The 25,017-nt window shown below is 44.6% G+C and overlaps 4 protein-coding genes and 1 non-coding gene across 5 annotated transcripts in view; all 5 read left to right on the top strand.

Annotated features, from left to right (window-relative positions):
• Window positions 1-6,600, top strand: part of PRIM1 (DNA primase subunit 1) — a 28,270-nt gene extending 21,670 nt beyond the window's left edge. Inside the window, exons 12-13 of the mRNA XM_020287553.2 lie at window positions 821-919; window positions 5,578-6,600. Coding sequence (XP_020143142.1) covers window positions 821-919; window positions 5,578-5,597 — 119 coding nt within the window. The 3' untranslated portion in view covers window positions 5,598-6,600. The remainder of the gene's footprint in view (window positions 1-820; window positions 920-5,577) is intronic.
• ATP5F1B (ATP synthase F1 subunit beta) overlaps window positions 1-25,017 on the top strand; it is a 247,805-nt gene that overhangs the window by 161,518 nt on the left and 61,270 nt on the right. The window lies entirely within an intron of this gene.
• On the top strand, window positions 2,988-3,090 carry LOC142873642 (small nucleolar RNA U13). Its single transcript, XR_012921631.1, has one exon. It is a non-coding gene; the product is annotated as a small nucleolar RNA U13 (small nucleolar RNA).
• Window positions 9,450-24,140, top strand: LOC105865541 (nascent polypeptide associated complex subunit alpha). Its single transcript, XM_012754203.3, has 8 exons — window positions 9,450-9,524; window positions 10,348-10,419; window positions 20,732-20,817; window positions 20,986-21,063; window positions 21,689-21,835; window positions 22,359-22,487; window positions 23,747-23,869; window positions 24,016-24,140. The coding sequence occupies exons 2-8, from the start codon at window positions 10,350-10,352 to the stop codon at window positions 24,028-24,030; spliced, it is 648 nt and encodes a 215-aa protein (XP_012609657.1). The 5' UTR covers window positions 9,450-9,524; window positions 10,348-10,349; the 3' UTR covers window positions 24,031-24,140.
• Window positions 10,426-20,720, top strand: LOC142873375 (uncharacterized). Its single transcript, XM_076007370.1, has one exon. It carries the CDS (start codon window positions 13,556-13,558, stop codon window positions 19,649-19,651), a length of 6,096 nt encoding a protein of 2,031 aa, XP_075863485.1. The 5' UTR covers window positions 10,426-13,555; the 3' UTR covers window positions 19,652-20,720.

The following is a 25,017-nucleotide window of genomic DNA, read 5'->3' as shown; positions in this document are numbered from 1 at the left end:
TTTCTTTTTTTAAGTGATGGGGTTTCGCTATGTTGCCCAGGCTGCTCCCAAACTCCGAGGCTTAAACGATTGACCCGCCTCAACCTCTCAAGTAGCTGGGACTACAGATGTGAGCAACTATCCTCAGCAATTTAATTTTAATTAATTTAAATTTAAGAACTGATAGTCAATTCAATTATTGGAAAACTTTTAAGTATGTGAGATAAACTTGGGTATGCAAGCATACTTTTTCAACTGTGTATTTTATCATTTAAATCTAAATACAGGTAAAGTATTTCTGATTGTAATATAGCACCTGAATTGAGGTGTACTTTAGGTATAAAACATATACTAGATTTCAAAGACTCGTATAAAAGACAGTGCAAAAATCTCAATTTTTATTACATGTTGAAATGATAATATTTTAGATATATTGGGTTAAACATCTAATTAAATTAATTTCACTTTTCTTTTCTTAGAGATAGGATCTTGCTCTGTTGCCCACGTTGAAGTATAGTGATGCAATCGTAGCTCACTGCAGCCTCAGACAGAGACAGGTCTCCTTATGTTGCCCAGGCTGGTCTCAAACTCCTAGCTTCAAGTGATCTTCCTACCTCAGCCTCCCAAAGCACTGGGGTTATAGGTGTAAGCCTCTGTACCTAGCCTAATTTTACCTTTTTTTAAATGTGACTACAAGAGTATCTAAAAGTACATGTTTCTCTCATATTTCTATTAGATATAGCACTATTCTAGAGAATTCTTACAAGAAACTTAAAGTTATATTTTCATGTTATTCTTGCTGCCAACATGCTGATTATAATATATATTCTTCATAATTTAGATTATAAGAAGACCAGTCTAGCACCTTATGTGAAAGTTTTTGAACAGTTTCTTGAAAACCTGGACAAATCCCGAAAAGGAGAACTTCTTAAGAAAAGTGGTAAGACTCTATGCCTTTCCCGTTTATCTAGTTAGATTTTAGTATAAGTAGTGTTAAGCATCCAGCAAATGACCACTTTGTTCCTTTTTTTTTTTTTTTTTTTTTTTTGTAGAAACAGGCTCACTATGTTGCCCTGGCTAATCTTAAACTCCTGGCCTCAAGTGATCCTCCCACCTCAGCCTCCCAAGTAGCTGGGAATAGGGACTACAAGTGCACTACAGGCCACCACACACAGTTGACTTTTAAAATTTTTTGTAGATGCTAATTTTTCTCATGCTATGTTGCCCAGGCTGGTCTTCAACTCCTAGATTCAAGTGATCCTCCTCCCTCAGCCTCCCCAACATGCTAGGATTATAGGCATGAGCCACCACACCCAGCCAAATGAGAATTTTTTTTTTTTTTAGACAGAGTCTTGCTCTGTTGCCTGGACTAGAGTGCCATGGCATCAGCCTAACTCACAGCAACCTCAAACTCCTGGGCTCAAGCAAACCTTCTGCCTCAGCCACCTGAATAGCTGGGACTACAGGTATGTGCCACCGTGCCTGGCTAATTTTTTCTATAAATTTTTAGTTGGCCAGCTAATTTTTTTCTATTTTTAGTAGAGACAGGTTTCACTCTTGCTCAGGCTGGTCTTGAACTCCTGACCTTGAGCAGTCCTCCTGTTTCAGTCTCCCAGAGTGCTAGGATTACAGGCATGAGCCACTGTGCCCAGCCTAAATGAGCAATTTTTGAGTTCTAGTTTTTCTTTGCCCTCCCCCCCCCAAATTATTATTGGTCTTATTAGCCTTAATGTTTTTGGAAATTGAGGTTTTTAAATTCAATTAAACATTTATTCAACATGTTCTAAATGTCAGGTACTATGAGAGGAAACAAAGGTTAATTATACAAAGATGAATTCCATACCACACCCCCTTGCCCTTAAGAAGTACTAACTTGGTACAAGACAAAAAAGTACAAAATGCTAAGAAAGAAATGTCTTCTTGTTGAATCTGAGATTTCATATGAAAAGGGTGGTATGTGAACTCTAAAGTGAGCTGCTATAAGAATTCTAAACCATGCTTTGAGGTATGAGCAGGATTTTCACAAGGAGAGATTTGATGGGATAAGAGTGTAGGAGTGGAAAAAGGAGATCAGTTGTTCAATCTTGAAGGAACAGCAAGAAAAAAGGCATAGAGACAAGAAAGCATCAGGTCACTCTGGAAGCAAAAAGTAATATGGCTAATCTGGAAAAACATGTCAGAAAGTGATGAGATATAAAGATGAAGAAACAGGCTGAAGCCAAAGTATAGATGGCCTTGAATTCCAGACTTGGCCTTAATTCAATAGGAACAGAGAAGCTATTAAAGGTTTTGAGGAAGGAAGCTGGTCATACCTTGTAGTCCCAGCTACTTGGGAGGCTGAGGCAGGAGGATTGCTTGAGCTCAGGAGTTTCAGGTTGCAGTGAGCTATGATGATGCCACTGCACTCTAGCCCTGGTTGACACAGTGAGACCCTGTCTCAAGAAAAGAAAAAACGGGCCGGGCGCGGTGGCTCATGCCTGTAATCCTAGCAATCCGGGAGGCCGAGGCGGGCGGATTGCTCAAGGTTGGGAGTTCGAAACCAGCCTGAGCAAGAGCAAGACCCCGTCTCTACTATAAATAAAAAAAAAAGAAAGAAAGAAAGAAATTAATTGGCCAACTAATATATATAGAAAAAATTAGCCAGGCATGGTGGTGCATGCCTGTAGTCCCAGCTACTCAGGAGCCTGAGGCAGCAGGATTGCTTGAGCCCAGGAGTTTGAGGTTGCTGTGAGCTAGCCTGATGCCACAGCACTCACTCTAGCCTGGGCAACAAAGTGAGACTCTATCTCAAAAAAAAAGAAAAGGAAAAAAATGGTTTTGAGGAAAAGAGTGCCATGATTTGTAGTTTTATCTGGAAAGATAAATCTGGGGAAAAGCAGGGGTGAGAATGGAGCCCAAAAGGTCAATTGAGCTATTCCCATTAGGGCAGTAGCACTGGAATGCTCCAAAAGGTACAAATACTGGAACCATCCTTAAGACTTGGTAATGATTTAGAAGTGGAGAGATAGATCCTTCTATAGTTTGTAAATGTGATGATTGGGTTTTCACACTCATGTGTGATATGTGTCTCCCTCAAACCTTGTTAGGCATTGGCACATTACTCATCTGATGTGTAAAAAATAATAAAAAGATATGGGGAGATGAAATACATAAGGTAAAGTATCACAGACACCAGGGGAAAGGAAAGTTTCAAGGAGATTATCAACTGTCAAATGCAGGAGAAAACTGATAAAATCCTGTTGACTATAGTAACTAGAAGTGCAAAGAGGATAGCAGTATCAAACAAAGAGTTCTTTGAATAGGAGAAACCTGAGCATATGTATAAGCCAAAAAGAAGAAAATGAGCAGAGTGCATATTATTCAAGAGATTGATGGCCAGGCTGGGTAGCTCACGCCTGTAATCCTAGCATTCTGGGAGGCAGAGGCGGGAGGATCACTCCGAGGTCAGGAGTTCAAGACCAGCCTGAGCAAGAGCAAGACCCTGTCTCTACTAAAAATAGAAAGAAATTAGCTGGACAACTAAAAATATATAGAAAAAATTAGCCGGGCATGGTGGTGAATGCCTGTAGTCCCAGCTACTCAGGAGGCTCAGGCAGAAGGATTGCTTAAGCCCAGGAGTTTGAGGTTGCTGTGATCTAGGCTGACGCCATGACACTCACTCTAGCCTGGGCAACAGAGCGAGACTCTGTCTCTAAAAAAAAGAAAGAAAACTGTGGCAACGTTATAGAAATACAAATTCTCTCTTCACTTCTTTTTTTTTTTTTTTTTGAGACAGAGTCTCACTCTTTTTGCCCGGGCTAGAGTGCCATGGCGTCAGCCTAGCTCACAGCAACCTCAAACTCCTTGGCTCAAGCGATCCTCCTGCCTCAGCCTCCCAGGTAGCTGGGACTACAGGCAGGCGCCACCGTGCCCAGCTAATTTCTTTCTATTTTTAGTTGTTTGGCTAATTTCTATTTATAGCAGAGATGGGGTCTCACTCTTGCTCAGGCTGGTCTCCAACTCCTGAGCTCAATCAGTCCTCCTGCCTCAGCCTCTCAGAGTGCTAGGATTACATGCGTGAGCCACCGTGCCCAGCCTTCACTTCATTTTTTAATTAAATGTGTGATGGTTTAAGGAATAGTGGCTAAGATAATGCTCTAGTCATAGTAGACAATCAAATATATGCTTATTGAATGAACAATGGCGACTCTGAACTTGGAAAGCCTCATTGAAGCTGCCACTCCAACTGGCCATATTAAGTACTTTGTATTCTAGTTGTTCCATACTAGCTCAGCCTACAATGTGAACTTCAGCAAATGTGTAAACAAATCTTTGTATGTGATGTGAGTTTAATGAAAGCATTAAGCAATTAAGAATGTGAAAACAGCACTAGGTGTGATGGCTCACCCCTGTAATCCTAGCACTTTGGGAGGCCAAGGCAGGAGGATTGCTTGAAGCCAGGAATAATCTGAGACCCAGCCTGAGCAAGAATGAGACCCCATCTCTACAAAAAATAGAAAAATTAGCCAGGTATGCTGGTGTGCACTTGTTGTCCCAGCTACTTGGGAGGCTGAGGCAGGAAGATCACTAGAGCCCTGCAGTTGGAGGTGGCAGTGAGCTTTTTCTTTTATTTATTTATTTATTTTTTTAGACAGAGTCTTGCTCTGTCGCTCAGGCTAGAGTGAGTGCTGTGGCATCAGCCTAGCTCACAGCAACCTCAAACTCCTGGGCTCAAGCAATCCTACTGCCTCAGCCTCCCGAGTAGCTGGGACTACAGGCATGTGCTACCATGCCTGGCTAATGTTTTCTATATATTTATATATATTAGTTGGTCAATTAATTTCTATTTATAGTAGAGACAGGGTCTCGCTCTTGCTCAGGCTGGTTTAGAACTTCTGACCTCGAGCAATCCGCCTGCCTCGGCCTCCCAGAGTGCTAGGATTACAGGCGTGAGCCACCTCGTCGGGCCTTGCAGTGAGCTTTGATGATACCCGTGCACTCTAGCCCAGGAGATAGAGTAAAACCCTGTTCCCCAAAAAAGTGAATATAGGCCAGGTATGGTGGCTCATGCCTATAATCCTAACACTTTGGGAGGTCAAGGCAGAAGGATTGCTTGAGTCTAGGAGTTCAAGGCTGCAGTGAGTTATGATCTTGCCACTGCGTTCCAGGCTGGGCAACAGAGCAAGACCCTGTCTCAAAAAAAAAAAAGAAAAGGAGGCCGGGTGCAGTGGCTCATGCCTGTAATCCTAGCACTCTGGGAGGCCAAGGTGGGTGGATTGCTCGAGGTCAGGAGTTCAAAACCAGCCTGAGCAAGAGTGAGATCCTGTCTCTACTATAAAAATAGAAAGAAATTAATTGACCAACTAATATATATATAGAAAAAATTAGCCAGGCATGGTGGCACATGCCTGTAGTCCCAGCTACTGGGGAGGCTGAGGCAGCAGGATTACTTGAGCCCAGGAGTTTGAGTTGCTGTGAGCTAGGCTGATGCCACAGCACTCACGCTAGCCTGGGCAACAAAGAGAGACTCTGTCTCAAAAAAAAAAAGAAAAGGAATATGAAAATAAATGGGCATTGTTTTGTTTTGCTATCCCTTGATAAATATCTATTCTATTTTAGATTTACAAAAAGATTTCTGAAGATAACAACTGCCTTCAAATCAATGTGGATATCTTCTACCTTTAATCAAGGATCAAGTACTTTAAGAACCACTTAATAAATATGGCAGAACCATGTATGTGTGTTAATGCTCAAAGTAAAAGCTCTTTTCTTGAGAAATAATTGATGTTGAAAAGATTTCCTGAGAACACCAAAGGAGAGTATCAAGATATCTTGAAGGAGCGGTAAAAGGAATTAATGAATGGATTGCAGATAATTTTGTAAAATTTAATATTATAGAAAAATAATTCTAAGACTTCTGATATGTTCAGTTCTACCACTTGCTGTATATAGAGGTAAGTGAGCAGTAATATGCCTGAGACTTTCAGCTTAGCTCACTGGATATAACCTCCGTATTTCTGGGTGAATGGGGGCTTTGTCACATAATCATACCTGGAGCATATATTCAGTAACTTCCTCGTTTTGCTTACTAATATTTTTATTGGTCAGGCCAAACTCCACTGGCCATCTTTTTAAAATCATTTTAAACTAGGCATCTAAACCTACCATAACTTCAAAAGATATGAGTTACTAGATTAACACTAATTACTGCAATCGTAGCCCCTAACTTTTTTCCTCAGAGAAATCTACGGTAAAGAAGCGGCTTAGAAAGAAATAAGCAACTTCACCAAAATAAGACATGTTATACTTGTCAAAATGCTTGAACTTTTGACATATCTAAGTCCTTAAATTTTAAGTTTTCTTTCTTTGATTTTGTGTGGATTCTAATGTGTCAGATTTCTCTTGCCTGGTTTTACAACCAAGCTAAACAAATCAGTCATTATAGTTTATATTCTGTCTTCTAAGAAACATTGAGACACAGCTGTCAGGCTGATGCTTTCCTCGACTTAATGAAAAATTTCCTTCCTTTGCATTTCCTTTTACATTGTTTTCTCTTTTGGTTTATATAAAACAGACTATAATGCAGCTGACACATTGAAATGCTTTGTATTTCTTCCTCTTCCCCTATTTTTTTAGAAAAAATATTAAAGGCAAATATAAAACTCATTGTCATTTGAGCTTCTGTGTAATACAGATTACGTAGTCTTCATGTTCTTAAAACAATGGGTCAGCGGGGCACGATGGCTCACGCCTGTAATCCTAGCACTCTGGGAGGCCAAGGGGGACGGATTGCTGGAGGTCAGGAGTTCGAAACCAGCCTGAACAGAAGCGAGACCCCGTCTCTAATATAAATAGAAAGAAATTAATTGGCCAACTAATATATAGAGAGAAAACTAGCCTGGCATGGGGGCGCTGGCATAGTCCCAGCTACTTGGGAGGCTGAGGCAGAAGGATCACTTGAGACCAGGAGTTTGAGGTTGCTGTGAGCTAGGTTGACGCCACGGCACTCACTCTAGCCTGGGCAACAAAAGTGAGACTCTGTCTCAAAAAAAAGAAAAAATTAGCCGGGCATAGTGGCGCATGCCTGTAGTCCCAGCCACTCGGGAGGCTGAGGCAGTAGGATTGCTTGAGCCCAGGGATTTGAGGTTGCTGTGAGCTAGGCTGATGCCATGGCACTCACTCTAGCCTGGGCAACAAAGCAAGACTCTGTCTCAAAAATAAATAAATAAAATAAAAACAATGGGTTAATAAAACTCCTGAATACAAAATTACTAAAGACTTAGTTTGGCCAGGTGCAGTGGCTCAAGCCTAGCACTCTGGGAGGCCGAGGCAGGAAGATTGCTTAGGTCAGGAGTTTAAGACCAGCCTGAGCAAGAACGAGACCAGTCTCTACTAAAAATAGAAAAAAATTAGCTGGGCAACTAAAAATAGAAACAAAAAATTATCTGGGAGTGCTGGTGCACACCTATAGTCCCAGCTACTCAGGAGGCTGAGGCAGGAGGATCATTTGAGTCCAAGAGTTTGATGTTGCTGTGAGCTAGGCTGACGCCATGGCACTCTAGCCTGGGCGACAGAGTACAACTCTGTCTCAAAAAAAAAAGATTCAGTTCCTTTTAAGAACTCAGAATGAGAGTGGGAAAACTGGTATTATGCTTTCAACAAGAGGTGTTAAGCTTTCGTTATGGTTTTATATTAATGTTTTAATATTAAAGCTCTTAGATAAAAGCTGGCATACTTGCCATAAGATTATTAATTACAGAACATGTGCTCATTAAAAAGAATAAATAGGCCAGGTGCTGTGGCTCCCACCCATAATGCTAGCACTTTGGGAGGTGGAGGCGGAAGGATCACTTGAGGTCAGGAGTTCAAGACTAGCCTGAGCAACATAGCAAGACCCCATCTCTACAAAAAGTAAAAAAAAAAAAAAAGTTAGCCAGACATGGTGACATAGGATCAACCAGTAGTTTAAGGTTGCAGTAAGCTATGATGATGTCACTGCACGCTAGCCCAGGCAACAGAGCAAGACTATCTCAAATAATAAATGTTTAGTTCTTGAAGAAAGCAAAAACACGCTCAAAGACTACCGACTTCCTTTTTCCCTGATTTGCCAGTTTACTGGTGTAGTAGAATTATAAAAACAAATGGCCATCTCCAAACCTGCCAATTTATAAAGAAACCCAAAGAATACAAAATTCATCGTTCTTTGGCTCGTACAACAGAGGAAAAAGTCAGTGGGCTTGCTGGAGAAGAGGGGAATGGTCAGTAGTTTTGTCCAAGAAGATGATTGGCTATTTCTGGTTCTTCTGAAGGTAAATGGACTTCATTGGAAATCTTCCAGGTTCCATATTTACTTAGGTAGAAATTCTATCTACAATTTTAATATAACAATAAACACTTGTTACATAATGTGCATATATTACCTAATTTAATCTTTCTATTCTACCAAGTAGCTACTATTTTCCCCATTTTACAGATGAGGAAACTGAGGCAAAAATAAGTTAATTAAACTGCCTGAGGTGACCAGATTCAGACAAAGGAGTCTGACTTTTTAATCACTCCACAGTAATTCCTCTCCTATCTGAGGAGGATTTCAAAATTTCCCATTCCTGGTAAACTCCACAATCTGAATAATTCAGTAATCCTAATCCTCACTTCACTATGTTTAAAATCTGATATTTTAAAGTAGCTTTCAGAGCATTTTAAATTTTCACTGCTTCTCTTGAAAGGCAGCCACAATGTATGTCTTAAAGCCATGAGATCAAATAGTATCAACTGGTTTAAGTTAATTCAGGCACAATACATATTTATTGAGTTCTTTTGTAGGGCTGAGGGAGGGTATGGGAATCAGTGTTTTCATTAACCCACACTGATTATACATTCTTGAACTTTTCCAGAATCCTACGGTACAAAACGTAGGTTCTTAAGGTGACGTCCTGGAAACCTAGAATGAGTGAGTTTCAGGATGTAAAACTAGTGCCCAAAAGAATTGTATATATGCCTATGATCTTTTTTTTTCTGTGGACAGCAATCTACTGTTTCATAATCTTAACATCAGCTTAAATCATATATTCCAAAAATAAAATAACTGAGGGTTAGCCTATGTCACTTCCACCTTTCAACAGTGTGAATGTAGTCTCTATGGCAGCCACTATTTTTTAATGTCTCATATTTTCCTGCATTATTTGAGAAACAGATATCGAGAAATAGCCTTCATTACTACTGCCGCTACTTTGCGCATCGGGAGGCGGAGCTTGCTTTTCTCACGGTTGCCAGCTGGGAGGGAAGAGAGGTCGGCTATCATGACTGCTTGGCTCTGCGCAGAGAGTTCCTGCCAGGCCAGAGCGTCCTGTTCTAAATTCTTACCCTTATTTAGACTCGTCACCACCCCCGCACTGAGAACAGCTGGACTGGTCATTCGTTAAAGGAAGTGGCTCCAGGCAGCTCTTGACCCGGAATCGGATCCTAGTCCCGCCCCCTCCTGGCCAGGCTTCCTTCTGCAACAGGCGTGGGTCACGCTCTCGCTCGCTCTCTTTCTGCCGCCATCTTGGTTCCGCGTTCCTTGCACAGTAAGTTGTTTCTGCGCCTCTGCTTTCTATCCGCAGCCATCCGCCTTTCTTTCGAGCTAAACCGCCCTGGGGATTGAGAGTTAAAGAGAGTTGGAGGCCTTATGGGACCACAGGGTTCTCAGTCGCCCTTAGGTCTCCGGACAAAATGGGGTCTGCGATTGGTATCTTGGCAAAGGCAGGGCAGAAGGGCTGCTGGCCTGGCCAGGAATCCAAGCCTGAAGAGACAGGACAATTACAGTGTTGGGGGAGTGCGGAAGCGGAGTGCGTCTGCTTTTGGAAATGGCTTCACGAGATGCGGAAATTAAGAGGTCACACCCTTAGAACCCCATCCCTGTTCTAATTGTGACAAGCAAGTATTGGTACTGAATGCACCCTTCTCCCCCACCCCCGGCTCCCAGAAGTCATCAGACGGTAGTCCTGGAGGCCCCAGCACAGGCAACGTGAATGTTAGGAGGGGTGGCGGGTTAGGTAGCGTTTAAAGTCTCCCATGGTCGGGAGCCAGACTGAGATCCTCCTTGAGTTGAGAACGGAGTGGTTTATTGCTGGCCTTGTGGGATTTGGAGTGTGAAGAAAACGAATCTTGGGCACTAGAGGAGTCGCTCGCTGCCGAGTGAAGAGGCTTGGTAAGAGATGATTCGCGTGGTAGAGATTTCAGGGTCACGTCCTATTTACCTATACCCAGGTTATTTGGGGAGGGTTGTCCCCAGACAGCCTCTTGATTTTTTCTTAACAGTCCTCCGCAGAATTTTTAGAAATACTTAACTCTGGATTGAGCAAGTGAATGCATCCCAGCCAATTCAGGCCTCCTTTTTATTCCCTTCAGAAATGCCCGGTGAAGCCACAGAAACCGTCCCTGCTACAGAGCAGGAGTTGCCACAGCCTCAGGCTGAGACAGGTAGGTTCCCCTGGCCCCCTTGCCTTAATTAATATTGAGCCTAAGGCCGTTTGGTGGATAAAGTGACGAAGGGGAAATACACTCTTCCTTTTAAATTTATCTCTCCTTAAAGAGTATGGAGTTGCAGCTTACCAGGAAGGGTAGACCATAAAATTAACTACTATTTCAAAGGAACTTATTTACGGGGATGGGATAAAAGCTATATTTTTAAGGTTCATGGACATTAAGAGCTCCCTAGCCTGTTTTTTGTGTTATGCCTACTGCCTCCAAAGAAGCTCTGCTGTGGAACCCCCACCTCATGTAGGAAAACTGAGCAAGGAAGGGGTTCAGTGATTCTTACCTATTGGAACTGGATGACACACAGACAGGCCAAGGAGACCTGAGCATTTGTGAAGTTCCAGCCAGCGAGTTGCATCAAGGTTTTAGATAGGAGAGCTTGGCATTGTGCCTTGATCACATGTCTGGATGGGATGTGTGCTGGTGGTAAATGTGTCCTACTGAGCCCCAGGTCCACCTCCGTCAGTTAAGTTTTAAGGGTTGGAGCTGAGATATTTCTAATGTGCTGGAATAGTGCTTACATAATTGTCTGGAACCCAGGATTGAAATAAATCCTTCCTTTGATCTTAGGCGTTGAAATTAATGGGAATAGAATGTAGCGTGAAGTAAGTTTTGAATTCTGATTAAAACATATCTCAGTAGAAAACTTAGGAGGTAGTGAAAAAATTTCAAAGAGATAGTCTTTCTGAGTCAGTTATGCAGAGCTAAATGAAGGGAATCTTCAGGCTGTAATCTCCATCCTCACCTTTTTTTGAATGGTAATTTTTTTTTTAATTACACTTGTTACTTAAAGGCAATTTCTGTCCCCTTTTGGAGTTAAAATAGAACTGTTTATACTTGAAACCATTAAAGTCTCCTTTCCCACCTGTCAGATTTTAGCAGCTGAAGGGATTAATACAGCTGCTAGCAAAGACAAAGGAGGGGGCCCTCTAAGCTGTGGTTTAAGCAAAATTAAATCCTTGAAATACAGGGTTTGAGGAAAGGAAAAAGGGACTGGTCTCTAAAGATCCTATAAGTTTAGTGCTAAACAAGATTTTAGAGATTGTGTCATTGAACAATTTTGCAAATATGGAGCATAGAATTTAGATTAATCTGGGAAAATTTGATTCAGGCTTCAAAACTAATGCCATTTACTTATCAGGCAATCCTTGATGCTGTTTAATGTATTTCTAAATAGTCTGAGTTTGTATATCAAGGGAGTACTTGTGATAAATACTCAGGATTTTGTCTGTAACTATAATTAAATAGTCTGTTTGAATGAATGTAGAAGCTAGCTCAGGAAATTGGTTATGGTGCCAAATCAAGTAATTTAAGCCTTATCCCATCTTGAGGTCCAGTCAGAAGAAAAACATATTCCATGTTTTAAATTCTGACTAATGTGTTTGAAAGTGCTTGTTCTGTAATTGTAAGACTTTGGCATACCAACTGTCCAGGAAAAACTGGTTGAACCACCTGTCTTGTCTTGTCTTTTTCTTTTTCTTTTTTTTTTTTTTTTTGAGACAGTCTCACTTTGTTGCCTGGGCTCAAGTTCCATGGCATCAGCCTAGCTCAACCTCAAGCACCTGGTCTTAAGCAGTCCTCCTGCCTCAGCCTCCCCAGTAGCTGAGACTACAGGAATGTGCCACCATGCCTGACTAATTTTTTTTTTTTTTTGGAGACAGAGTCTTGCTTTGTTGCCCAGCCTAGAGTGAGTGCCATGGCGTCAGCCTAGCTCACAACAACCTCAAACTCCTGGGCTGAAGCAATCCCGCTGCCTCAGCCTCCTGAGTAGCTCAGGCTGGTTTCAAACTCCTGACCTTAAGCGATCCTCCCTACTGGGCCTCCCAGAGTGCTAGGATTACAGGCGTGAGCCATCATGCCTGGCCCACCTGTCTTTTCAATAGCAGGATACTATAAAAACTTCAAAATTATTTTTGAGTGAATGGTAAATTTGGATGCTATGGGCTTTCTTTTTTTTTTTTTTTTCCTTAAACACTCCCTTGCAGGCATTGAGCATTTGTTGATCTAATGCTGTGTTAGCTCCTGAATGACAGACGTGGTGTTGTTTTCATCATTCAGAAAATCTTTTACTGTAGTGCCAAATATTGGTCTATTTTGACAGAATGAAATACTTATCTAGATTAGGGAGTTGGGGATTCAATGTATTACTCTCTCCACTCCAATTCTCTGCTTCCAAAATATAACCACAGTCTGGTTTAACAAGTTGGGTTACAGTTTCATGATTCAGTCACTACCCTTGTGACTAAGCTTTCTCCCTGGAGTTCTAATTCATGCTGGATTAATGTCTAACATTACCTAGGAAGGTCTGTAGAGACTATTGGGTCTGACCCTTTTGTGGTTTTGTTTTGTTGAATAAATAAACTTTGGTGAGGTACAAGGAGGCTAAGTGACTTAGTACTTAATACTTAGTGTTAAATTCTGAAGAGTTACAACTTTAGGAAAAACTGAATTGTGCCACGTAACCCCTTCTTAAAACTTTATTCTAAGAGTCAGATTTTTTATAATGTAGTTAGTAGAAGCCTGAAAAAAACTTGTTTTTTTCAGTCAGCTCAGATTCCTCATCATTATCACTGCTGACTACCTTCCTTGTTCCAGTTTTCAGTATCTGTTTCAGTTAGTGCATGATCTGTGGGATGGATGGGGTAGCATAGCTGTTCTAGTGGTAATTGCATTTGCTGTGAGAAAGACTTGGGAATGGGGTCCGTTTTGGGAGGCAAAGGTAGGGCACAACTGGGAAAGGATAGGAAGCATATTGTGTCCAACTCACTGTAGAGCCTGTGATCCCTATTTAGAGATAGGCTGCTCTTATACTGTTCTCCCTACCCTAAAATAGTTGGTTTGTTTTGGTAGAACTTGGGGAGCATGGGAGAGGGATGTCTTTTCACTGGACCGCTGAAAAATGTCTGGGGAAGGTTGTTGGTATTGCCTGTCACCTTTGTCTAATCCTGTGTGGTGACTTTATTCTCAGATTTAAAACTCCAGTGTTTCCTGTGAGGCATGTGTACCAAGCTGGGCCATATAACTCAATATTTTTTCCCCTTCCCTTCTTTATCTTCTTTTTTGTTTTTCTCCTCCAGCTATGCTTCCCATGTCTTCAGCCTTGAATGTCACTGCTGCCTTAGGGCAGCCTCTACCTACCCTTCCCTCTCCTTGCTCCCTGGCCCCCCAACAATGCCCTCTGGCAACTGCTAACCAGCCTTCCCCATTTCCTTCCCCCTCTACTATTGCCTCAACCCATTTTGAAATTCCTTTTCCCCAGTCATCCTCTGGATCAGCCCTGCCTTTGGGAAATGCCTCTGACACCCCAACTTTCCTACCAAACCTAATAGGGCCTCCCATCTCCCCAGCTGCCTTAGCTCTGGCCTCTCCCATGATAGCTCCACCTCTGAAAGGGACCCATTCCTCTTCAGCTCCCTTAGCTCTAGTTGCCTTGGCTCCCCACTCAGTTCAAAAGAGTTCTGCTTTTCCACCTAACCTGCTTACTTCACCTCCTTCAGCTGTAGCTGAGTCAGGGTCAGTGATATCTCTGTCAGCTCCCACTGTTCTCTCAGAACAGACTTCTATTCAAGTTCCCTCTCAGGTAGTCCCTAATCCAGAAGGTATCCCAAGTCCTCCAGGTAGAGTGTGTGCGGTTCCTTCCCACCTTATAACCCCCTTGGCCTCTGTACAATCTGGAATAGCCTCCTATCCTCAGACACCACCACCTACCACTTCCCTAGCCATCACTTCCCCTCAGATCAAAGGTATCCCCATTTCCTCAGCTCCTACTTCTCCACAAAACCCAGGAAGCTTCAACCTAAAGGGGCCTGTTAATCCACCTGTTGCCTTATCTATTTCAGCCCAGTCTATGCCTGTGGTGACCTCTTCTCAAAAGACTGTGGCTCCCAACATCACCTCAGTTTTTCCCACTTTGGGCTCTTTACAGCAAAGTTCTTTTGGTTCACCTGTCCAGCCTTTAAGTCAGACAGCTCCTAATGCTCTGTCAGATCCTACAGTAAATACCATTTCTGTAGATCATTCTAACATGGGGGTCTCTTGTCCTCAGAGATCTGTAGTTCCTCCCCTTCCCTCCAGAAATGAGGTAGTTCCTGCTGCTGTGGCTGCTCTTCCATTGGTGGCTCCAGCTTTTCCTCTGGCTGTTGACAAAGGCCTCTCCACCATTACTAACATGACCTCCTGTAACTCTTCTGGTTCCCCAGATGTAGCTGCCACTTCTTTATCTCCTACAGCCTCTCTCAAAGGCTCTCCTAATGACACTACTCAGCCTTTGGTGGCCCAGATTCCTGTTTCTCCAAAAAGTCCAGGCTTGAAAGAAACTCCTATTTCTTCTGTTGGAACCACCCCACTTGAGATGACTAACCCCTCTACAATTTCTGCAGCATCTATTCCCTTCGAGGTAGCTACTTGTGTCTCTCCTCCAGTTTCATCAGGTCTCATACGTAGTAAAAAACCAACTTCCCCTGCTGCCCTGGTTATGGCACCTGTGATGCCCAAAGAGCTTCCTACTCAAGTAGCAACCACTCTGGGGATACCAGTTTCTCCTCCTCTGCCAGACCCTAAAGACCTTAAAAACCACCCTACTCCAGTATTGGTAAAATTCCCAACACAAAAAGATCTCCAAACTGTACCTGGCTCTCCTATAGGAGCTTCTATTTTTCCAGCCCAGGCAGGACTCCCTACCAAGAAAGACCCTAGTCTACCACCATTGACCCTGGCAGCCCCTGAAAATTTCCCCTCTCCCCAAAGTTCATCATCATCTCTGGAGATGTCTCTTTCTCTTGAAGCTACCCTAGCAAAGGAAAGCCTTGCAGGGCCCCTCCCCATAGATAAGCTGGTCAGTGCTACTCTTTCTCCCCAGGTTGTTAAATCTCCAACCTCTATAATCGATACAGATCCTTATGCAAGCCCAGATCCTGATAATTTGCTTCTCAAAAGTTCTCTCACTACCACAACAATGACTGCCTTTCCTTTGGAAAGTGCTGACCCTGCTGGGGTGGCTCCTACAACTACAGCCAGCATCCTAGAAGGAACTGTCTCTTTAGCGCCTAAGAACCACCTAGCTAAGAATGGTACTTTCAACCCTACTACTTTACCTTTGGTTCCTACAGCCTCTGAAAGTTGCCCTGTGACTCCAGCTACTTTGGCGCTGGCCCCTGAAATTCCCAAGTCTGTGCCCTCTCCTTGTATTCCCCCAGCTGGGACTCCTTCGGGTGCAAAAAAAGTTGATGATATTTTTCATATCTCAGCATTGGCATCTGTCACTTCCTCTCCTGAAGGATGCCCAACTGAGGATTCTGGTGCTTCTGTTACTGCATCTTCCAAAGGAACCCTGACTTACCTAGCTGACTCCCCATCTCCCTTAGGGATTAGTGTGCCTCAGGCTAAAAGACCTCCAACCAAACAGAGTTCTGCTATCCTTGATGCTTCTGTTGGAAATCTCTCATCCCCTATTTATCCAACTGAAGCTTCCTTTCTTCCAGTGGCCAGTCTTTCTTTTCAAGGCCCTAAAGGCTCACCAACCAAGAAAAATCCTCCCACTCTCCCATCCCCCAAAGGGGCCACTCCTTCCTCTCCCAAAGGCATAACCCTATCCCCTAAAGAGATTCCCACTCCCTCAGTTGGGATACCTCCATCCCACAAAGAGGGCCCATCAACCCCATCCTCTAAAGGGGCACCTACTTCTTCAGCTGTAACTACACCCTCCCCTACAGAGGCTCTAGGGGCCCCAATTCCTCAAGCAGTGACTCCTTCTTCCCCTAAAGGGACCTGGACACCCCCAGCGGTGACTCTTCCCTCCCTTAAAAAAGCCGCAGCAATCCCAGCTCCCAAAGGAGGCCCAGCTACCCCATCCTCCAGAGGGGATCCCACTTCCCTAGCAGTGACTCCTTCCTCCCCTAGAGAGGCCCCAGCAACCCCAGCTCCCAAAGGAGATCCAGCTACCCTATCCTCCAAAGGGGATCCCACTTCCCCAACAGTGACTCCCTCCCCAGAAAAGGCCCCAACAACCCCGGCTCCTAAAGGAGGCCCAGCTATCCTATCCTCCAAAGGAGATCCCACTACCCCAGCAGTGACTCCTCCTTCCCCCAAAAAAGCCCCAGCAACCCCAGCTCCCAAAGGAAGCTCAGCTCCCACATCCAAAGGGGATCCCACTCCTCCAGCAGTGACTCCTCCCTCCCCTAAAAAGGCCCCAGCAACCCCAGCTCCCAAAGGAGGCTCAGCTCCTACATCCAAAGGGGATCCCACTCCTCTAGCAGTGACTCCTCCCTCCCCCAAAAAGGCCCCAGGAGGCTCAGCTCCCACATCCAAAGATGATCCCACTCCTCCAGCAGTGACTCCTCCCTCCCCCAAAAAGGCCCCAGGAGGCTCAGCTCCCACATCCAAAGATGATCCCACTCCTCCAGCAGTGACTCCTCCCTCCCCCAAAAAGGCCCCAGCTCCCAAAGGAGGCTCAGCTCCCACATCCAAAGGGGATCCTACTCCTCCAGCAGTGACTCCTCCCTCCCCCAAAAAGGCCCCAGGAGGCTCAGCTCCCACATCCAAAGATGATCCCACTCCTCCAGCAGTGACTCCTCCCTCCCCCAAAAAGACCCCAGCTCCCAAAGGAGGCTCAGCTCCTACATCCAAAGGGGATGCCACTCCTCCAGCAGTGACTCTTCCCTCCCCCAAAAAGACCCCAGCTCCCAAAGGCGGCTCAGCTCCCACATCCAAAGGGGATGCCACTCCTCCAGCAATGACTCTTCCCTCCCCCAAAAAGACCCCAGCTCCCAAAGGAGGCTCAGCTCCCACATCCAAAGGGGATGCCACTCCTCCAGCAGTGACTCTTCCCTCCCCCAAAAAGACCCCAGCTCCCACATCCAAAGGGGATCCCACTCCTCCAGCAGTGACTCCTCCCTCCCCCAAAAAGGCCCCAGGAGGCTCAGCTCCCACATCCAAAGGGGATCCCACTCCTCCAGCAGTGACTCCTCCCTCCCCCAAAAAGGCCCCAGAAACCCCAGCTCCCAAAGGAGTCCCAGCTATCCCATCTTCCAAAGGGGATCCCACTCCCCCAGCAGTGACTCCTCCCTCCCTTAAAAAGGCCCCAGCAACCCCATCCTCCAAAGGGGATCCCACTACCCCAGCAGTGACTACACCCTCCCCCAAAAAGGCCCCAGCCTCCAAAAGGGATCCCACTCCCCCAGCAGTGACTCCTCCCTCCTCCAAAGAGTCCCCAGTAACCCCAGCTACTCCATCCTCAAAAGGGGATCCCACTGCCTCAGGAGTGATTCCTTCCTCCCCAAAAAAGACCCCAGCTCCCAAAGGAGGCCCAGCCAGCTCATCCTCCAAAGGGGATCCCACTCCTCTAGCAGTGACTACACGCTCCCCCCAAAAGGCCCCAGCATCCAAAGGAGGCCCAACTACCCCATCCTCCAAAGGGGATCCCACTCCCCCAACAGTGACTCCTCTCTCCCCCAAAGAGGCCCCAGTAACTCCAGCTCCCAAAGGATGCCCAGCTACCCCATCCTCCAAAGGGGATCCCACTCCCCCAGGAGTGACTCTTCCCTCCCCCAAAAAGACCCCAGCTCCCAAAGGAGGCCCAGCTACCCCATCCTTCAAAGGGGATCCTACTCTGTCAGTGGTGACTCCTCCCTTCCCCAAAAAGGCCCAAGCAACCCCCTCTTCCAAAGGGGATCCCACTCCCCCAGTAATGACTCCTCCCTCCCCCAAAAAGGCCCCGGCAACCCCAGCTCCCAAAGGAGGCCCAGCTACCGCCTCCTCCAAAGGAGATCCCAATCCCCCAGCAATGACTCCTGCCTCCCCCAAAAAGACCCCAGCTCCCAAAGGAGACACAGCAACCCCATCCTGGAAAGAGGATCCCACTGCCCCAGTGGTGACTCCTCCCTCCCCCAAAAAGGCCCCAGCATCCCCCTCCAATGGGGATCCCACTCCCTCAATGGTGACTCCTTCCTCCCCCAAAAGGGCCCCAGCTCCCAAAGAAGCCTCAGCTGCTCCATGCAAAGGGGATACCACTCCTCCAGCAGTGACTCCTCTCTCCAAAGAGGCCCCAGCAACTCTGGCCCCCAAAGGGGCCTCTACTCTCCCAGCCATGACTCCCTACTCCAAAGAGAATTCATCCAAAGAGGCCCCCACTTTCCCAGCCCTTACTCCTCTCTCTCACAAAGAGGCTCCCATTCCCTCAGACATAACTTTGCCCTCATCCAAAGGGACCCCAGTTTCCACATCCCCCAAAGAGGCCCCTATTCCAGCTATGGCTCCTCTCTCCCTCCAAAAGACTCCATCAACTCCAGTCCTCAAAGGGACCCCTACTTCCCCACCTGTGACGGCTTCCTCCCCCAAAGACTCCCCTACCTCCCCAGTTTCAGTGACATGTACTGTTGAGTCTGTTGCCCCTCAAGTACCTAAAGGGCTTCCAGCAAAGAAGGGATCCACAGCTGTCAAAGAAGCACTTGTTGCCCCAGCTCCCACTCAGAAAGGTACACAGGCCAAGAAGAGTTCTGCTACTTCACCTCCTGTGTGCCTAGATCCCTCAGCTAAGAATGGTACTAAAGGACCCCTTTCCACAGTGGCTTCAGCCCCTCTACTCACAGTCCCTGCTCAGAAAGGTTCTTCAAAGCCTGCAAAAACTCTCCCGGTTTCTCCTGGGAAAGGCAAAGATTCTCTTCGTTCCCCAAAGAGCCTCTTGGCTTCTCCTGAGTCTAAGGCATCTACCCCTCTGGCAGCAGCTGCCTCTGAAGAGGTCCTTCCTAAAGGTGTATCAGCATCTGTCTCTCCAGCATCCACCCCACCAGTCTCTCTGCCTCTTACTCCCATCCCAGATCCCCTTCTGCTTCCTAAACAGCAATTCCTGCCGTCCTCACCTGGGCTGGTGCTGGAATCACCCTCTAAGCCCCTAGCCCCTGCTGATGAGGATGAGCTGCCGCCTCTGATTCCCCCGGAACCAATCTCTGGGGGAGTGCCTTTCCAGTCGGTCCTCGTCAACATGCCCACCCCCAAACCTGCTGGAATCCCTGCCCCAACCCCCTCTGCCAAGCAGCCTGTTCTGAAGAACAACAAGGGTATTTGCCTTGGTTTGCTGTGTGCATGGTGTGTTGCCCACACCCCTCTTGGGGGCTACCCACCAGTACTAACCCTAGGATGCGCCGCTTCCTCCAGTGTACTTGCTTGTGTTTGGACATAGAACATAGAATGATAATTTTACATGCAAACGCTCTAGGAATATGAAACTGAATCTTGGTTTTCATCACCTCAGATAGTACTTTGTGTATCATTCTGTGTAAGGTGGCCCAGACTAAACTCTGGGTCTGCCATCTTTTTTACCTAACTGATCTGACATTGAAAACCAAGACCTGCCATACCTTTAATTTTCTCTAATCCCTACCACATCACTAACCTTGTCCCTGGGCCTGGAATTTGCTAAAATATTGGGGAATCTGGAGCTATTTGTCTGTCTTTTTTACTTTGTAGTAATGACCAGTTGCCCAGGGACTCCTTTTTCTTAAAAATGTAGAGACCTGTTTTTCCTAGCCTGAGAATGGTGCTGGTATATGCTGCTTTTTTCTCGATAGTCTTTATTGATGCTTGGCCTTTCAATTGAGGGAAACTTAAAATATATGAATTATGTTTGGAAGTAAAATATATGAATTATGTTTGGAAGAAATGGGGGCAGTCACAGGACAGTATCCAGTAGAGAAAGTGACTATTAGAGCTATAAGTCAACAGCAAGAATCTTCCAGCTATAATTATAGATTGCTGGGGTGAGTGGTTTGAAAATAAGTCTCAATGGGTGTACATAGCTGCTTTTGGCCCTAACCCAGTTTAAAGGATTAGGAGAAATGCCATACCTATTCTACCTCCACAATGTGATTTTTTTTTTTTTTTTTTTTCACTTACTAGAAACACCTTAATGGCAGAACTTTTCTGGTATGGTTGGGCTATTGGGTAAAATTTAGAGCTACAGGGGTGTTTGCCTTTGCCAAGAAATGAAGACCTTGAGGGAAAGAAAGCAGTTACAGTACGTAAATTGATCAGCTATATCTAGTGATTACCACTCATTTCTGGGGCTGGGTTTTTAATAGATATGTACACACTAGTTAGGGACTAAGGTTGGGGCTGTTAAGCTGGCTTCACACAAGCCAGTTGGTTTACATTAACTTTGTTAGGTCTAGCATAAGGTTATTGACTTCTAGTCCAGGCAAGCCATGGTGAGGTGTACTCCTTCCTTATAATCTTATAAAATAGTAAACGTTTGTCATCTTAGGGTCAGGAACAGAATCTGACAGTGATGAATCAGTACCAGAGCTTGAGGAACAAGATTCCACACAAGCAACCACACAACAAGCACAGGTGGGTATTCTCTTATTAACTGGTACTTGGGTCATCAAGGAAGCAAGGTTGATCAGAGCTGACTTTTCTATTTGGAACTTTGCCCCCTCATAAAGGGAAAACCACATGGAGATTTTGATATCCAGATCCTAAGTTCCAGGTAACTGATAGCTGTTTTTATCTTGTTAGCTGGCAGCAGCAGCTGAAATCGACGAGGAACCAGTCAGTAAAGCAAAACAGAGTCGGAGTGAAAAGAAGGCACGGAAGGTAAGATTTTAAGTTACAAACAAGGATTAAAGGTTGTGTGAAGTGGCTTCAGAGAGTAGAACACCTGTAGTAGAACTCCAGTAGCAGTAGAATTGTGTTTAGTTAAAGTAGAAATTACTATGGCAAAACCTCAGGAGTCCTGAAAACTGATTCTCTATTCTTATATAAACTTTTCCTAGCCTTGAAAAAGGCTTTGTTTTGAATGTGATATTATCTTCCTTGCTTCTTGAAGCTGCTTCTAAAGAAGTTGAAAGTCCGGGCACAGTGGCTCACACCTGTAATCCTAGCTCTCTGGGAGGCCAAGGCGGGCGGATCATTTGAGCTCAGGAGTTCGAAACCAACCTGAGCAAGAGCGAGGCCCCATCTCTACTATAAATAGAAATTAATTGGCCAACTAATATATATAGAAAAAATTATCCGGGCATGGTGCCACATGCCTGTAGTCCCAGCCGCTTGCGAGGCTGAGGCAGTAGGATTGCTTGAGCCCATGAGTTTGAGGTTGCTGTGAGCTAGGCTGACGCCACGGCACTCTAGCCTGGCAACAAAGCAAGACTCTGTCTCAAAAATAAATAATAAACAGAAAGAAAGAAAGAAGTTGAAAAACCTGATCTTTTCTGTTCTTTAGGCTATGTCCAAACTGGGTCTTCGACAGGTTACAGGGGTTACTAGAGTCACTATCCGGAAATCTAAGAATATCCTCTTTGTCATCACAAAACCAGATGTCTACAAGAGCCCAGCTTCAGATACCTACATAGTTTTTGGAGAAGCCAAGGTGAGTCAAATTTTCTTGGAAGTTGATCTAGACCAGTGTTTGTCAACCTCACAACTACTTACATGTTGGGTCAGATAGTTCTATGGAAGGGCTATTCTGTGCATTTTGGACGGTTTAGCAGCATTGCATCCATTTGTGATAGCCAAAAAATTAATCTCCAGACATTACCACATGTGCCCTGGGAGACCCAATATTCCCCCCAGTTGAGAACCACTGCTCTAGACCTAGGCTACTTCTCTTTCTACTGTGATATATATGTGTGTAAGGACAAGCAGTTTATTTTTTTTTATTATTATTAAAATGTATGTCTTTCATGTATTGATTAAGCAGTTTGAAGTTATATATAAGTTACCTGAAGTAGGTTTAGAGTTTTTTTGTTGTTGTTGTTTTTGTTTTGTTTTGTTTATTTTATCATATTATGGGGGTACAAATATTGTTAGGGTGGTTTAGAGAATTTTGAAGATACATATGATTTATTTTTCAATTACTGTAGTCTGATGTGAATCTGTGTTATCTCCTGTAGATCGAGGATTTGTCTCAGCAGGCACAGCTAGCAGCTGCTGAGAAATTCAAGGTTCAAGGTGAAGCTGTTTCAAACATTCAAGAAAACACACAGACTCCAACTGTACAAGAGGAGAGTGAAGAGGAAGAGGTATATCAGAAAATTTTTTTTCAATTGTCCAGAATTTTTCTTTTTTGAGATGGGGTCTCACTATCACCCTGGGTAGAGTACAGTGGCGTCATCATAGCTCACTGCAACCTCAAATGCCTGGGTTCAAGCCATCCTCCATCAGCCAATAGCTGGGAAGTAGCCAAGTAGCTAGGACTACATGTGTGCACCACTACTCTCAGTTAATTTTTGTTTTTTGTAGAGACGGGGTCTTGCTATGTGGCTGAGACTAGTCTCCACTCCTGGCCTCAAGCAGTCCTTCCACCTAAGCCTCCCAAAGTGTTAGGATTAAGGATTAGGATTACCATGTGAGCCATGCCATTTGACTAATTTTCTAAAATTTCTATGACCTTGTTCTGGATGGAACAGGACAAGGCCTCAGACCATTTCAAAACTGTTCTGGCAAGCAGTATAAGAATCTATACTTTTGTTGGTTTTTGTTTTGTTTGTTTGTTTTTTGAGACAGAGTCTCCCTTTGTTGCCCAGGCTAGAGTGAGTGCCGTGACGTGACGTCAGCCTAGCTCACAGCAGCCTCAAACTCCTGGGCTCAAGCAATCCTGCTGCCTCAGCCTCCCGAGTAGCTGGGACTACAGGCATGCGCCACCATGCCTGGCTAATGTTTTCTATATATATTAGTTGGCCAATTAATTTCTTTCTATTTATAGTAGAGACAGGGTCTCGCTCTTGCTCAGGCTGGTTTCAAACTTCTGACCTCAAGCAATCCGCCTGCCTTGGCCTCCCAGAGTGCTAGGATTACAGGCGTGAGCCACCACGCCAGGCCTGGTTTTTTTGTTTGTTTGTTTTGTTTTTTTCTTTTTAGTCTTCAAAGAACAGGAGGATGTTGTGATTTTTTTGAGACAGAGTCTCACTCTGTTGCCCGGGCTAGAGTGCCATGGTAGCAGCCTAGCTCACAGCAACCTCCAACTCCTGGGCTCAAGTGATCCTTCTGCCTCAGCCTCTCAAATAGCTGGGACTACAGGCGTGCACCACCATGCCCGGCTAATTTTTTCTATATATTTTAGTTGGCCAATTAATTTCTATTTTTTTTTTTTAGTAAAGATGGGGTCTCGCTCTTGCAGAGGCTGGTTTCAAACTCCTGAGCTCAAATGATCTGCCCACCTCAGCCTCCCAGCATGGAGTTATGATTTTTGAGTTAAATTAAGAACTAGATTCAAGAAACTCTGGTTCCAAAGAACTGTTGAAGTTTTTTAATTTATTACATTTTTTCCCCTCACTTCCAGGTTGATGAAACAGGTGTGGAAGTTAAAGACATAGAATTGGTCATGTCACAAGCAAATGTGTCGAGAGCAAAGGCAGTCCGAGCCCTAAAGAACAACAGTAATGATATTGTAAATGCTATTATGGTAAGTGTCCAACCCTTTATTCTTTAACCCCCTCTGCCCTGACCAAGCCTTGTTCCAAAGCCCATTCTGAGTTGCCTTAGGTTTTAGTGACCTGAATTCTCCAAATTTGCCTGTAACTACCTCTGATTATCTTTTTTCTCTTACAGGAATTAACAATGTAACCATCTGAAAACAAGGACTTTTTTTGGTGTTTCAAAAGAGTAACCACAGCTTGGTTTGAAATTTGTACTGTTTCTATCATTAATAAAGTTATGGCTTCTTGTTGGATGAACTCACTGAGTGCTTGGTCTTTCCCCACCAAAAAGTGAATGTTCTAGTAAGTTACTAATCTGCTCTTTTTTTTTTTTGAGACAGAGTCTCACTTTGTTGCCCAGGCTAGAGTGAGAGTGCCCTGGCGTCTGCCTAGCTCACAGCGACCTCGAACTCCTGGTATCAAGTGATCCTTCTGCCTCAGTCTGGTAGCTGGGACTGCAGGCATGTGCCACCATGCCCAGCTAGTTTTTCTATATATATTAGTTGGCCAATTAATTTCTTTCTATTTATAGTAGAGACGGGGTCTCGCTGTTGCTCAGGTTGGTTTCGAACTCCTGACTTAAAGCAATCCACCTGCCTCAGTCTCCCAGAGTACTAGGATTACAGGCGTGAGCCACCACACCTGGCCAAAAATTTTCTAGACAAAACTAATTATACAATACGTATCTTCCTGCAAATTGCTTTGCAGTTCAACTTTGTTTCCAAGATAGATCTGTTAGGAAATTTGGTCATACAAATTGGGTCATTCTTGTCATACCTAATTTAAAACGGAGAAACGAGCAGGGGAAAGGACTTAGGGTACAAAACATTTCTCCAAGAATCTGTGTAATTCTCTGCAAGCCTGACTGCTGAACTGCTTACAGTAACATAAACCAGTTTATCTATAGCTTCTGAGATAATCTGCTACAACTCTGGGACTAATTTTGCCTACTGCTATCACAATACTAATGCCAATCAACTTTCCCAAAGAGCAATACATAACTTTTCTCCTCTTTTATAAAACCTCGAACTTCTGTTGTTTGGACATACCAAATACCACCCAGCCTATGAATGCCCCAAATTGCACTTCTTTCTTCCCAAATAACATTAAACTAAGAGATTTAGGACCAGGTATA

Source organism: Microcebus murinus, chromosome 10 (assembly GCF_040939455.1).
Source record: "Microcebus murinus isolate Inina chromosome 10, M.murinus_Inina_mat1.0, whole genome shotgun sequence".
NCBI classification, from domain to species: domain Eukaryota; kingdom Metazoa; phylum Chordata; class Mammalia; order Primates; family Cheirogaleidae; genus Microcebus; species Microcebus murinus.
This window is presented reverse-complemented; position numbering and strand designations above follow the sequence as displayed.

Coding starts and splice junctions, on each gene's coding strand:
- LOC105865541 (XM_012754203.3), top strand. CDS start 10,350: ATGCCCGGTGAAGCCACAGAAACCGTCCCTGCTACAGAGCAGGAGTTG. Junction 10,420..20,731: donor ACAGCCTCAGGCTGAGACAG/GTAGGTTCCCCT, acceptor TTGTCATCTTAG/GGTCAGGAACAGAATCTGAC. Junction 21,064..21,688: donor GTGAAAAGAAGGCACGGAAG/GTAAGATTTTAA, acceptor TCTGTTCTTTAG/GCTATGTCCAAACTGGGTCT.
- LOC142873375 (XM_076007370.1), top strand. CDS start 13,556: ATGCTTCCCATGTCTTCAGCCTTGAATGTCACTGCTGCCTTAGGGCAG.